The sequence below is a fragment of the Phyllobates terribilis genome, unplaced genomic scaffold, assembly GCF_046119375.1.
Source record: "Phyllobates terribilis strain yellow unplaced genomic scaffold, ASM4611937v1 Scaffold_4__5_contigs__length_816908805, whole genome shotgun sequence".
Classification (NCBI taxonomy): Eukaryota; Metazoa; Chordata; class Amphibia; order Anura; family Dendrobatidae; genus Phyllobates; species Phyllobates terribilis.
This window is the reverse complement of record NW_027362764.1, coordinates 110,891,843-110,906,812: the sequence shown is the minus strand read 5'-3', so window position 1 is coordinate 110,906,812 and position 14,970 is coordinate 110,891,843. Positions and strand designations below refer to the sequence as shown.

General features: G+C 42.1%; 1 protein-coding gene across 2 annotated transcripts in view; it reads right to left on the bottom strand.

The window, feature by feature from the left end:
• PTPRN2 (protein tyrosine phosphatase receptor type N2) overlaps window positions 1-14,970 on the bottom strand; it is a 1,402,724-nt gene that overhangs the window by 854,355 nt on the left and 533,399 nt on the right. For both annotated transcript variants that reach the window (XM_073677683.1, XM_073677684.1), the window contains one exon: window positions 2,747-2,833. In XM_073677683.1, the coding sequence (XP_073533784.1) occupies window positions 2,747-2,833 (87 nt within the window). The remainder of the gene's footprint in view (window positions 1-2,746; window positions 2,834-14,970) is intronic.

The window sequence follows — 14,970 nt, the reverse complement described above, 5'->3', positions numbered from 1 at the left end:
TTGATTATGCAAATCACACTCTGATCAGAGTTTGATCAGAGTGTCAGCATATCAGAATAGTGTGATCCGATTTTCTTGGTTGAGGAGAAGACTGAGAGAAAGATTTCTCCATTCTGTCAGTCTGTAGAAGTTGGACTGCACTCAGATGTCATCCACGTGCAGTCTGATGGTTTCCACTAGCGCCGTGGTCACTCTCCCCTGCACGCGTGCCCTCCCATCAGGCAGCATGCCCTCCCATCATGCCGCGTGCCCTCTCATCAGGCCGCGTACACTCTCATCAGCTTGTGAGCATACTGAGGGGATGGCGCGCAGCCTGAGGAGAGTGGCGGCGGCAGTGGTGAGGAGATGTAGGACTGTGATATATGATCAGCGTTGGAACGGGCGGAGGTGAGTAGTTATTTTTATTTTTTTTATGTGCGACCATTATACAGTATGGAGCATCATGTGGGTTCATTATACTGTATGGAGCAGTATGCGGGGCCATTATACAGTACGAAGCGTCATGTGGGGCCATTATACAGTATGAAGCGCCATGTATGCCCATTTTTCAATATGGAGCACTATTTGGGGCCATAATACAGTATGGAGGACTATGTGAGGCCATTATACTGTATGGAGGGCTATGTGGAGCAATTATACAGAATGTAGGACTATGTGGAGCCATTATACTGTATGGAGGACTGTGTGGGGCCCATTACACTGTATGGAGGACTATCTGGAGCCCATTACACTGTATGGAGCATCATGTTGGGCCCATTACACTGTATGGAGGACTATGTGGGGCCCATTGCACTGTATGGAGGACTATGTGGGGCCCATTACACTGTATGGAGCATTATGGTGGGCCCATTATGCTGTATGGAGGACTATGTGGGGCCCATTATACTGTATGGAGGACTATGTGGGGCCCATTACACTGTATGGAGCATTATGGTGGGCCCATTATGCTGTATGGAGGACTATGTGGGGCCCATTATACTGTATGGAGGACTATGTGTGGCCCATTACATTGTATGGAGGACTATGTGGGGCCCATTATACTGTATGGAGGACTTTTTGTGCCCATTATACTGTATGGAGGGCTGTGTGGGGATTACACTTGGAGAATCATACTGCGATGGAGGTCACCATTCTTTGCTTGGGGGATTGAGGGAGAGGGGTACAGTAGGGTCATCATACTGTGAGTGTGGAGGAATTCACTGTGGGGGTATCATTCTGTGCTTCGGGGTACTTTTGTTTGCATCATACTTTATCTGTTTTATTCAAGGTTTTTTATCCCTTGCTATTTCATATTTAAATTAGGCTATTGGGTCATATGCTTTTTACTGCTCTTAAATAACATATTCTATTATTCCACTATAATACCAAAAGTTAATCATTTTATTTGATAAGGAAAAACATGCTCAATTGTACACATATTTTTAACATATATCAAGGTTGGCCGGCGACTTTGTCCAAGCTTTTAACTTTGGCCCTCTGAGTATTGGAGTTTAACATCCCTGGCTTAAAGGGTTATTCTCATCATGTTACAATTGCAAAGAGGCTGTAAAAACAATTTTAATTTTGATTAAAAATCCTCTCCATTCTCAAGAACAGACCTCCCCTGCAATCGGTGGCTAGTATCTTAGGCTTGGAGTGCAGTGCTTACAAGCTCTATGCTATAGACTCTATAGCGCGCTAATGTACGAGTTGTTTTCACGTTAAATTGCCAATTTGGCACTTTGCAATAAATAAGTGGGTTTTGGGTTGCAGTTTGGTCTCTAAAAGGTTCACCATCACTGACCTATGTGATGCGGAGTAAAGCTAAGGTCGAGCCATGACAGATAAGATAGATCGATGATTGTCCATTTTTCAATTGACCATAATGGCTCCTGATGGACCCCTTTGATTTATAATAATTTAGTCAGGTGTCCATAGACATTCTAATATTTAGGCTGTCAAATTACAATGTGAATCTGAAGGAAGATAAATACTGCATGTGTGAACATAGGCTACCTTTGCCTATTTAAAATTTTCCGTTCTAAAAACACATTTTTCCATTTTTGTTGCTTTATTTTAAAAATGTATTATATATATATTTGCATGTCAGAATACGCCTATTTGATTTCTCTACAAGCATAGAAACAGCCAAATAAATGTGTTATGTAAAGGGGTCTTGCCCATTCCTAACATTGATGGTCCACCTTAGGACAGGCCATCAATGTTTGACCAGAACCCTCATCATTCAGCATAACAAACAAAAAATACAATGGAAACAGCACAACAGCCAGTTCTCAGTACTAGATATCATCTGTGGGACTAATTAATGTAAAGTACACCAGATACGGTATTGTATTGACTTTACCATACATAATGGTTTATATATAAAAAAGTCCGGTCTGTTCTTCCTAACTAAAAATCTACCATTTATCGTATTTCTGGTGGATTTGTATCTTATTATTAAAAGTACAAGCCGCTATTTGCATGCTGATCCTTTCCATATTTCTGTGGATGTGTTGAAATGTTAGAAAATTCTGCAATTTCCTCTGTCACAGTAAAATGATAAAGCATTATTCATCAAATAGAATATTCCGGCTATATCTTTAACGACACGACTTTCTTTCTTCACTAAAATTTACTTAAAAACCCGGCCTCATTTCTTTTTTTTAATTTAGAATACGCCTCAAAATATTCCTCAACAATTTTACTAGAAAAAGACACAGCAGAGGGGAATAAAATATGAGCGTGGGTAGATAATGAAACCTACCTGACATCACTGAACACATTCATCGGCTGCTTCAGGAGCGCGGCCACCTCGTTTAATAATTCCAGACCCTTCTCCACAGTCAGGGGGCTGTTAGGAGTGAGCAAAGAAAAAGCATTAGCAAAAAAATGGAACTCATCAATAGGCGAAAGGCTTAAGTCCCAAAAGAGTTATCACCTTGGCCTTTCAAGATATAAAAGCCATAGCTTGCTATATTCCTGTCACATTGAGAGCGTGATATCTAGGGAATAGGGATCAGGTGTTTTGGAGAACATGATGAATCACCTGAATTTTCCAGCAATAGGACAAACAATATAGTGTAAATGAAATCCTTAGGAAGTGTGATATGTCCCCATTCCACCCAGATATAAACTGTCATATGTGTATATATATATATATATATATATATATATATATATATATATATATATATATATATATATATATATATAAATATAAATATATATTCCAGTGACATTGTTCCTGGCATCATATCATAATCAGGTCAGATAAGTAATCCCACAGAAAAGTAGAGATAGATAGATCGATAGATAGATAGATAGATAGATAATAGATAGATAGAAAAAAAGAAATAAAAATCAGTACTAGCATACAATTGGCAAAATATGGGTGCCAGGTCCTCCAGGTATATACCAATCCTCAAAAGAGATTAAAAATTGAAGACAGCACTCCTTTTTAGAAAAAATAAATAGTGATTCAATAGCTAATATGGGCGACATTTTGGCTCAAGGTGTGAGCCTTTCTCAAGCTTAAGAAAGGCTCACACCTTGAGCTTAAACCTTGCCTAAAGCCCATATTAGCTATTAAATCACTATTGATTTTTTTCTAAAAAGGAGTGATGTCTTCATTTTTTTTTATTTTAGTTAGATAGATAGATAGATAGATAGATAGATAGATAGATAGATAGATAGATAGCACTCGGACCAATGTAATTCTATCTACCTATCCATCAGTTTTTTAATGGAGGAGAATCGGACCGAATATACAGTCGTGTGCACGAGCTCATAGATGGATAGATAAGAGATAGATAATAGACACATAAATGGAAATAAAGCTACAAGGTTAGCTGTAGAGATAGATGGAATTTCATTAGTATTTGGTACCATTGCCATTAAACTGAATGACTTGAGTCAAACGTTTGGGATATCTTTCCACAAGCTTCTCACAATAGTTGGTCGGAATTTGGGCCCATTCCTCCTGACAAAACTGGTGTAACTGATCCAGGTTTGTAGGTCGCCTTGCTCGCACCTACCTTTTCAACTTCGCCAATACATTTTCAATAGGATTGAGATCAGGGCTTCGTGATGGTCTCTCCAAAACATTGACTTTGTTATCCTTAAGCCACTTTGTTACCATTTTGGCAGTATGCTTCGGGTCATTGTCCATTTGAAAGACCCATTTCCACCCAAGCTTTATCTTCCTGGCTGATGTCTTGAGATGTTGCTTCAGTATTGCCACATAATGTTCTTTTCTCATGATGCCATCTATTTTGTGAAGTGCACCAGTCCCTCCTGCAGAAAAACAACCCCACAACATGATGCTGCCACCCCCATGTTTCACCGTTGGGATGGTGTTCTTAGGCTTCCAAGCTTCTCCCTTTTTCTTCCAAACGTAACGATGGTCATTATGCTCAAAAAGTTCAATTTTAGTTTCATCAGACCACAGGACATGTCTCCAAAAATTAAGTTCTGTGTTCCTGTGTGCATTTGCAAACATTAATCTGGCTTTTTTATGCTTCTTTTGGAGTAATGGCTTCTTCCTGGCAGAGTGGCCTTTCAGTCCATGTTGATACAGTACTCGTTTCACTGTGGATATTGACACAATCTTACCAGCTTCCGCCATCATCTTCACAAGGTCTTTTGCTTCTGTTCTTGGGTTGATATGCACATGTCGGACCAATGCACGTTCATCTCTGGGACAGCACCTTCAGGTATCTTGAAATTGTGCCCAAGGATGAGCCAGACTTGTGCAAGTCCACAATTCTCTTAATGATATCTTGACTGATTTCTTTAGACTTTCACACGATGCTACACAAAGAAGGAGTGTGTTTCAGGTGTGCATTAAAATACATCCACATGTGACTCTCTAATTAACTCAGATGTTGCTAAAAAACCTTTCAAAAGCTTCCAAATAAATGACATCATCATATGGGCAGTCCAGAATTGTTTAAAGGCATAGTAATCTTAGTGTATGTAAACTTTTGACTTTGCAGTAAGTAATAAAAATGCCTTAAAACATTCTCTCTCTCATTATTCTGGCATTTGGAAAATATAAAAAATGATGGTAATCCTAATTGACCTAAACCGGGAAAGGTTTATTCTGATTTCATGTCAGATATTGAGAAAAACATGTATATATCTTTTTATATATATAGTGCATGCAAACTTCTGGTTTCAACTGTAGATAGATAGATAGACGGACGGACTTCTTTATTAACCTTGTTCTGCAGCAACACTTCAGTGCCTTACACTGGGACCTTTCTCAAGCAATACAAAAGTTTTCTACTGACATTATATATATAGATATACAAATATACAGTGCCTACAAGTAGTATTCAACCCCCTGCAGATTTAGCTGGTTGACACATGCGGAATTAACTTGGCATTGTGACATTTGTACTGTAGATCAGCCTGGAAGTGGGAAATGCACTGCAGCAACTTTTTTTTTTGTTTGTTTTTTTTTTTTTTTTTTAAAAACGTTAAAAGTTAATTCAGAGTGTCATTTATTATTCAACCCCTCAAACCACAAGAATTCTGTTTGGTCCCCCTAAAGTATTAAGAAGTAGTTCAGGCACCAAGAATAATGAGCATCACATGTGTGGATTAAAGATCTCTTTTGCCAGCCTTTTCTGACTATTTAAGACCCTCCCCAAACTTGTGAACAGCACTCAGACATGGTCAACATGGGAAAGACAAAGGAGCATTCCAAGGCCATCAGAGATAAGATCGTGGAGGGTCACAAGGCTGGCTAGGGGTACAAAACCCTTTCCAAGGAGTTGGGCCTACCTGTCTCCACTGTTGGGAGCATCATCCGTAAGTGGAAGGCTTATGGAACTACTGTTAGCCTTCCACGGCCTGGACAGCCTTTGAAAGTGTCCTCCCGTGCCGAGGCCAGGCTTGTCCGAAGAGTCAAGGCTAACCCAAGGACAACAAGGAAGGAGCTCCGGGAAGATCTCATGGCAGTGGGGACATTGGTTTCAGTCAATACCATAAGTAAAGTACTCCACCGCAATGGTCTCCGTTCCAGACGAGCCCGTAAGGTACCTTTACTTTCAAAGCGTCATGTCAAGGCTCGTCTACAGTTTGCTCATGATCACTTGGAGGACTCTGAGACAGACTGGTTCAAGGTTCTATGGTCTGATGAGACCAAGATCGAGATCTTTGGTGCCAACCACACACGTGACGTTTGGAGACTGGATGGCACTGCATACGACCCCAAGAATACCATGCCTACAGTCAAGCATGGTGGTGGCAACATCATGCTGTGGGGCTGTTTCTCTGCCAAGGGGCCTGGCCATCTGGTCCGCATCCATGGGAAGATGGATAGCACGGCCTACCTGGAGATTTTGGCCAAGAACCTCCGCTCCTCCATCAAGGATCTTAAGATGGGTCGTAATTTCATCTTCCAACAAGACAACGACCCAAAGCACACAGCCAAGAAAACCAAGGCCTGGTTCAAGAGGGAAAAAGTCAAGGTGTTGGAGTGGCCTAGTCAGTCTCCTGACCTTAACCCAATTGAAAACTTGTGGAAGGAGCTCAAAAATAAAGTCCACTTGAGACACCCAAAGAACCTAGATAACTTGGAGAAGATCTGCATGGAGGAGTGGGCCAAGATAACTCCACAGACCTGTGCCGGCCTGATCAGGTCTTATGAAAGACGATTATTAGCTGTAATTGCAAACAAGGGTTATTCCACAAAATATTAAACATAGGGGTTGAATAATAATTGACCCACACTTTTATGTTTAAAATTTAATAAAATTCAACTGAGCAACATAACTTTTTGGTTTGTAAGATTTATGCTTCTGTTCATAAAACCTACTCTCGTTTGCAGTTTGAAGGCTCTAACTTATTTGCATCTTATCAAACCAGCTAAATCTGCAGGGGGTTGAATACTACTTGTAGGCACTGCATACAGTACAGACCAAAAGTTTGGACACACCTCATTTTAAGATTTTTCTGTATTCATGACTATGAAAATTGTACATTCACACTGAAGGCATCAAAACTATGAATTAACACATGTGGAATTATATACTTAACAAAAAAGTGTGAAAAAACTGAAAATATGTCTTATATTCTAGGTTCTTCAAAGTAGCCACCTTTTGCTTTGATGACTGCTTTGCACACTCTTGGCATTCTCTTGATGAGCTTCAAAAGGTAGTCACCGGAAATGGTTTTCACTTCACAGGTGTGCCCTGTCAGGTTTAATAAGTGGGATTTCTTGCCTTATAAATGGGGTTGGGACCATCAGTTGTGTTGTGCAGAAGTCTGGTGGATACACAGCTGATAGTCCTACTGAATAGACTGTTAGAATTTGTATTATGGCAAGAAAAAAGCAGCTAAGTAAAGAAAAACGAGTGGCCATCATTACTTTAAGAAATGAAGGTCAGTCAGTCCGAAAAATTGGGAAAACTTTGAAAGTGTCCCCAAGTGCAGTTGCAAAAACCATCAAGCGCTACAAAGAAACTGGCTCACATGAGGACCGCCCCAGGAAAGGAAGACCAAGAGTCACCTCTGCTTCTGAGGATAAGTTTATCTGAGTAACCAGCCTCAGAAATCGCAGGTTAACAGCAGATCAGATTAGAGACCAGGTCAATGCCACCAGAGTTCTAACAGCAGACACATCTCTTCAACAACTGTTAAGAGGAGACTTTGTGCAGCAGGCCTTCATGGTAAAATAGCTGCTAGGAAACCACTGCTAAGGACAGGCAACAAGCAGAAGAGACTTGTTTGGGCTAAAGAACCCAAGGAATGGACATTAGACCAGTGGAAATCTGTGCTTTGGTCTGATGAGTCCAAATTTGAGATCTTTGGTTCCAACCACCGTGTCTTTGTGCGACGCAGAAAAGGTGACCGGATGGACTCTACATGCCTGGTTCCCACCGTGAAGCATGGAGGAGGAGGTGTGATGGTGTGGGGGTGCTTTGCTGGTGACACTGTTGGGGATTTATTCAAAATTGAAGGCATACTGAACCAGCATGGCTACCACAGCATCTTGCAGCGGCATGCTATTCCATCCGGTTTGCGTTTAGTTGGACCATCATTTATTTTTCAACAGGACAATGACCCCAAACACACCTCCAGGCTGTGTAAGGGCTATTTGACCAAGAGGGAGAGTGATGGGGTGCTACACCAGATGACCTGGCCTCCACTGTCACCAGACCAGAACCCAATCGAGATGGTTTGGGGTGAGCTGGACCGCAGAGTGAAGGCAAAAGGGCCAACAAGTGCTAAGCATCTCTGGGAACTCCTTCAAGATTGTTGGAAGACCATTTCCGGTGACTACCTCTTGAAGCTCATCAAGAGAATGCCAAGAGTGTGCAAAGCAGTCATCAAAGCAAAAGATGGCTACTTTGAAGAACCTAGAATATAAGACATATTTTCAGTTGTTTCACACTTTTTTGTTAAGTATATAATTCAACATGTGTTAATTCATAGTTTTGATGCCTTCAGTGTGAATGTACAATTTTCATAGTCATGAAAATACAGAAAAATCTTTAAATGAGAAGGTGTGTCCAAACTTTTGGTCTGTACTCTATCTATCTATCTATCTATCTATCTATATATATAGAGAGATAGATAGATACACAGTGTTTACACCTATTACATCTGCAATAAAGTGCAATTATGAACTACAGTTAAGAAAAAAATGAGTCACCCATATTTTCCCATATTTTGCAGCAATACATCATATATAAATGTGCCACGCATATTTTAACTTCCTTAACAACTTGATGACTACATTAAGAAGTGATAAAGATCATGCTAAATGTGATAACTATAGTGTTTCATAATTATGCAAATATAACCACCAGTATATGATAATTAATTCACCAGGTGTCTGGATCACATTGCCCCTCTAACCTTATAAGAGAATAAAAAGCAAACTTCTATCACTGCTTGATATTTAGTACATTTGATAATCTAGAAACCTCTCAAGTGTAGGTCAAGCTGGATCTCTTTTTGCCGAGCTAAAGAGAAATATAAAGGAGCTTGTGTGTGCACAGGGCCTGATGTGGGTGATGAAAATAAATCTGTCATGGGGGCACTGTTCATCGTCACTAGTGTTGGGCGAATTTGTTCGGCATTTCAAATTCGGGTTTGTGTTCTGGGTTCCAGCTTCTTCGCGCCAAAAAATCGTCTCCGCCCAAGAACATCCCTGATTTGCCACACTGTCACGCAGATAACATCAGCATGACAGCGTGGCAAATCAGGGATGTTCATGGGCGGAACTGATTTTTTTGGTGTGAACAAGCTGGAACCCCAAACACAAACCCGAATTTGAAATGCCGAACAAATTCGCCCAACACTAGTCGTCACCAGTCAGCTGTAAAGATGGCTACCAAAAAACAATCTTGGTGCTACCTATTTTGTGTAGCGCCGGCGTCCCTGCCCTCTGCTAGGCAGGGACGCTGTTCCCCTCACCTCTCTGCTCCGTGCCCGGCGTCCTCCTCCCGCTCTGCTGGCAGCGCGCGCTCCTTCCCGGCCACTGTGCTTAGGGCGCGCGCGCGCTCTCCCTCCCTCTTAAAGGGGCCGCGCGCGCCGTCCTAAGGAGTCCCCGGCCAATGGCCGGAGGACTTCACCATATATAAGGCACCTCCTCCAAAATGGAGGTGCCCGAGCAATGTTGTTGCACTGTTCACTACTCTGCTTCAGACCTCAGGTCCCGTTGCCAGTTACCTGCCAGATACCTGCCAGATTCCTGCCAGCTTGCTGTCTTATTCCTGCCTGATATTCTGCTACCTGCCTGCTAGCCTGAGGTCCGACGGTCTGCCTTACTACTCCTGTCAGTCTGTCTAAGGACCAGCTTGCCCGCTCACCTGGGAGCGCACATCAACTACCTGCCTGCTTGCCTGAGGTCCGACGGTCTGCCTTCCAACTCTTGTCACTCTGTCTATGGACCAGCTTGCCCGCTCACCTGGGAGCGCACATCTGCTACCTGCCTGCTAGCCTACCTGGAGGCTCTGCCGTCACGTGCTGTGACCACCTGCCTGTCCAGTGACTCCTGCCCGCTCACCTGGGAGCGCTCATCTGCTGCCTGTCTGCTAGCCTACCTGGAGGCTCTGCCGTCACGTGCTGTGACCACCCGCCTGTCCAGAGACTTCTGCCCGCTCACCTGGGAGCGCTCATCTGCCGCCTGTCTGTTGGTCTTCCTGGAGGCTCCGCCGTCACATGCTGTGACCACCCGTTTATCCAGAGACTCTCGCCTGCTCACCTGGGAGCTCACGTCTACCATCAGCCGCCACAGGTCGTACCAACCCTTCACCCAGAGACTGCTCCGGTCACTTGCCGTGACCATCTGCCCGTTCACCCAGAGACTGCCCCGGTCACTTGCCGTGACCATCTGCCCGTTCACCCAGAGACTGCCCCGGTCACTTGCCGTGACCTCCTGCCCGTTCTTCTAGAGACTGTCCCGGTCACCTGCTGTGACTGCCTGCCTGGTCGCCACCCGCTCCCTTACAAGGACCGCCCCCTTGTATAGTAGCTCAGAGGTTCCGCCTCCCAGACCCGTTACATTTTGTTTTCCAGATCCCAGGAGTTGGGGTTGACCTGGCCTTCATTCTTTAACTCTCAACAGGGTTCTGGACTTACAAAGGGACCCCAATACTGGGGCCACAGAGTCAGCTGCTGTTCAGTGGTAAAAGCTGACAAGAAGAATACTCAGATAGCCGGGTCAGAACCAGGAGGTAAAAATTGTCAGTAAACAAGCTGAAGTCAAAATCAGGAATATCCACAAAGACACAGGCTCTGTGATACACACAAGCAGAGCTAGTCAGGTTATAACTGGCAGTGGGAACTGATTCTCAGGGGTTTAAATAGTGAGCAGCCCCTCCGAGGACTGACAGCAGGGTTGGACTGCCCCACCAGAGCATCAGGAGAGTTCATAGTGCTAACCTTGCAGCTGCTATGAGGCTCTTGAGTGGAGGAGAAAGGTGGGCCCTCAGAATCAAATCCTCTGGTGGGCCCAATGTTCTTCAGTCTGACACTGACTGACAGCCAGAAGAAAGGCAAACTAACAGACTCTAACCCCAAAGCTTCTCCACTGGCCAGAGCCACAAGTTCCAGGAATAAAACAGGGTTACTGAATAGTCACCATGCTTCGGCCGACTATTGAAGCAGGAATAGAGAGAACAGGTACCGGCCCGGATGTCACACAATATAAGTACAACACTGCAGACTAAGTGAAATAAATAAAGTACTGTACTGTGCATGGAGCAGTGTTTGCACAACTATGGAGTCACATGTGTCACTGGGGTGCCCTGGGGAGCATTGTACATTTACTATTCAAAACAATGGGAGAAGATTATTTAGATTTATTTTATTTACTTAACAAAAGACAATGCTGGAGTAAGATGCGCCTAATTTATTAACAGACCATGCCTCTAAATAATTTAGGCGCATCTTTTGCTGTTCATACGCCAGAAAATCAATTCTACTCCAAACACCGTGTAGATTTGAGCTACAACTTAATCGCATGTGCAAAAAAGAGAAAAAAAAACATTCATGACTCACATGATTTGAAACGATAACGGCACACACCTGGCGATTACACGGGAACTCCGGGTGCTCCACCAAATGCAAGATTTTCGTAAGACTTTGAAGAGAGTAAAGGTGGCACGCTCTGTCCCATAAAAACATATTTTATTGCAAAATCATTAAAAATGGATGCAGGAGAATGCAGGTGCAAGAGACGGCCGATGGCAGTTTCCCACACAACGGTGTTTCAACAGGTCCAAACACTTGATTTTGCAATAAAATACGTTTTTTTAAAATTTAATTTCATGTAAATTATAGTAAATTTGCCTGGCCTCATGTGCACAGCCCTCTTCACTGAGCTCCACCCACTTAAAAAAATGTAAAAGAAAAAATAGTCACCAATTATGGTAAAAAAATGGCATGTGCCATAATGTGCAACTTTTTTTATTTGGGAAATGATAATTTCAGTCCATTGTCTAAAAGAAAGTTGTCTTTGTTGTTATCGATAATTACAGCGCAGCTTTAATTTTCTATACTGCTCCTAAAAAATTAAAGCCGCACTAAGAATGAACATTCTTCATTCATTAACTTGTCTGTGTTTTTTTCTACATTTACCATTAATTTTAATACCTTTATTCCAAAGTGAACACTCAATACTTTTTTTTTCTGTCTTCTGTTCGCTCCACATTTTTCATATAAAGTAGTTTAATTATTTGAGATGAGATCAAAAATAAATTATCCGCTGCTTTTCACGTAGTTTTTAAAATATAAAAGAAATAAATGATAAATTCAGCTCTCCAACATCTGTATATACATGTTTTTGAATGTGCTTCGTATTAGCCATTCTGTCTCTCTAGATAAAACGTTCCCCGCTCTTTTTTGTGTGTGTGCCTTCTTGTTAATTAAAGCTTTTCTCTCCGCACTGTTATTGTGTCAATGGCTCCTGCCTGGCATTTCCCCATTAGACCATTATTGTTCCACCAACTCCCCGCTTGGCCTGGCATTGACAAGACATGAATACGTTACAGTAGGAGTGTGGAGCAGCTGCAAACTCGAAATGCTCATTTGTGTGTTTTTCCGGCGTTTGTGGAGTTAAAAAAAAAAACGATGTTAAAAGCACGGGGTTATAAAATGGAGGGAATATTGTATTTATTATGTTGTTCTGGCAGAAATAAGGGGTTTATTTTTACGCACAGTGGGTGAGGAAGTGATTGCTAAGCGGAACACAGCAGTGGAGGGTCAGATCCCAGCAGTTTGCGCAAAAGGGACTTTAAAAGGCATTCATCGCTGGCGGATTGACGTCACGCGCTATCTGTATGGAATGGATGTATGGAATTAGCAAAAAAAATAAAATACAGTCTATTCATTTCCAGCCTTGGTGGCCTTTACGTGTAGAAATAGCGACTTTTCTGACCTACGATGTGATCTTTTGGGCTGCATTCTCACTAAGTAGCTGCCCGCAGGTAATTACTGGGTAAACAACAGTAAAGAGAAAACCGAGAGTCCGCCATTGCATGATGTTCTGGAGCTTCCTATCTCAATTGTCAGACTAAATATTATTTCTAAATTGAACGGTGCAGAGCTAACGGGCAATTTATAGGAGACAAATTATGTCATTTCCATCCGCTATCCTTTCCTCTAACAAGCATTTCCCAGAGACCATTTTGTGCTGCCACTAAGAAACACTAGAGACTAAATTGAACAAATGTAGATGTGTCTTTTCTTATAACAATACTTATCCAAAGTGGGGGGACGCCGACATCATCTCAGTGGAAAAAAGTTCAGCTCAGGTCATGTAATAGAACAGCCTGAATTCTCACAAAATGATATGATGCTCACTGTCAGGTCTGCTTCATATTCCTAAGCAATAGCAGGAAAGGAATATGGTTGGAAAGAATAGCCCCATGGATTACAAATAATGCTTGGTTATAAAAAGATTAAACCACCATTAAAGGTTCTCTTTATCCTGTATATGTAAATTAATATCTTTTTGCCGGTAGTTGCCTTCTGGATCTCGGCTGTTTATTCACTCCCATGGATAAAAGTTTCATTGAGTTTTACTCTGCCGTACAAACTTCATGTGAATGTTGTTTCTATATACATGTTATTTGTCAGTTTCCAAAATCTTAAAAAAGATTACAGTTTAAAAAAAAGAAATGAATATCCTAAAAATTAATCAGTATATTTCTACTAACCTGTCGGTCCTCTTGTAATAGGGTGGAAAGTGGTCCTCTTGCGGTTTCTGGCCCAATATCTCCACATCACTATCCCTTACAAGGCTGTGTGCTTAGTTTATGATATCAGTTTGGACTGATAGACTTTCATTAATGGCAGGAAAAAAAAGATCTTCCAGATATACAAATAGTCTTAAAGACTTTGCATTCATTCGGAAAGCAAGTGGTGGATGCTGGGCTGTGATGTGCGGTCACAACCCGCCCACAGCCCATCAATCAGGGTGGCGCACGTCACTGGATTACACTCGGCTGCAGCCGGAACTTGAATGAACATCAGCGGATGTCAGAGCCGGCTGCAGCCGGGGGTCACGTGATGCCTGGTGACTGGTCAGCCACGGGAGGTATTTACAAAAAATCTAATTTCTAACATTTAAATTGACGGGGGCATTCTCTATAGTAGTGGACAACCTCTTTAAATATCATTATTTCTACTGTCATGAACTCTGGACACCGGTGTCACATCTATTGAAAAACCACACACAAAAGTAGCAGCAAATCATTGCTCTACAGAACGATGATAAGATTGGTTTCCATAGTCATGTGACATGATGACTCAATGGACACTATATTGTTAGAACCCTACTGTTTGTTTTTTCTATCTTGTGTTTTGCGGTCACGTGACCATCTGCCTTTATATTTCAGCTCCGCCCTTCTAGCTGTGCTGGACTTCAGTGTTTGACTGCTTCTCTAGCCTGGTGCTTCGGTACCTTTCTCTGTCAAGTTCGCTTGGTCCTCTGGGACCTCTAGTACATTTTTGTCAGTTTGTCTTTTTGTGTTCTGCAACAACTTCTGTTTAGAAGGTGTCCCATTTTTGTCCCAGTCCTTAGTTCTTTTAGGGACCCCTCCCTTAATTCTATAGGTCTTCGTTCAGACTAGCCGAGGACTAAGACGGGTCTGTTCACTAGGAACAGGCAGCCCGCTACATCATAGGGATTCAGCTTAGTCTTACTGTAGGGACAGCTTTCCCCTATCTTTCCTTAGTTCATGTTGCAGATCATAACATATATCACTTCTTGGAGGACAAGCAGCGGAAAAAGCAGCACACTGAGGAAGATTTTTAAAAAATAACTATGGCCCTGATTTTTCATTTGTGTTTTTTTTAAGGAATTATTTTGTCTTGTCTTTCTTTTCGAGCTGGAAAATTTTGCTTCAAATTCTTTAAAATGCTTCATGATGTCTGTTGAATTTGGGGTAAGTGTAAACGTGCTACTTCTTTCTCTTTTGCTTTATTTACGTTTTTTTTTCAGCTACCGTAAATGCTGCATGAATCTTT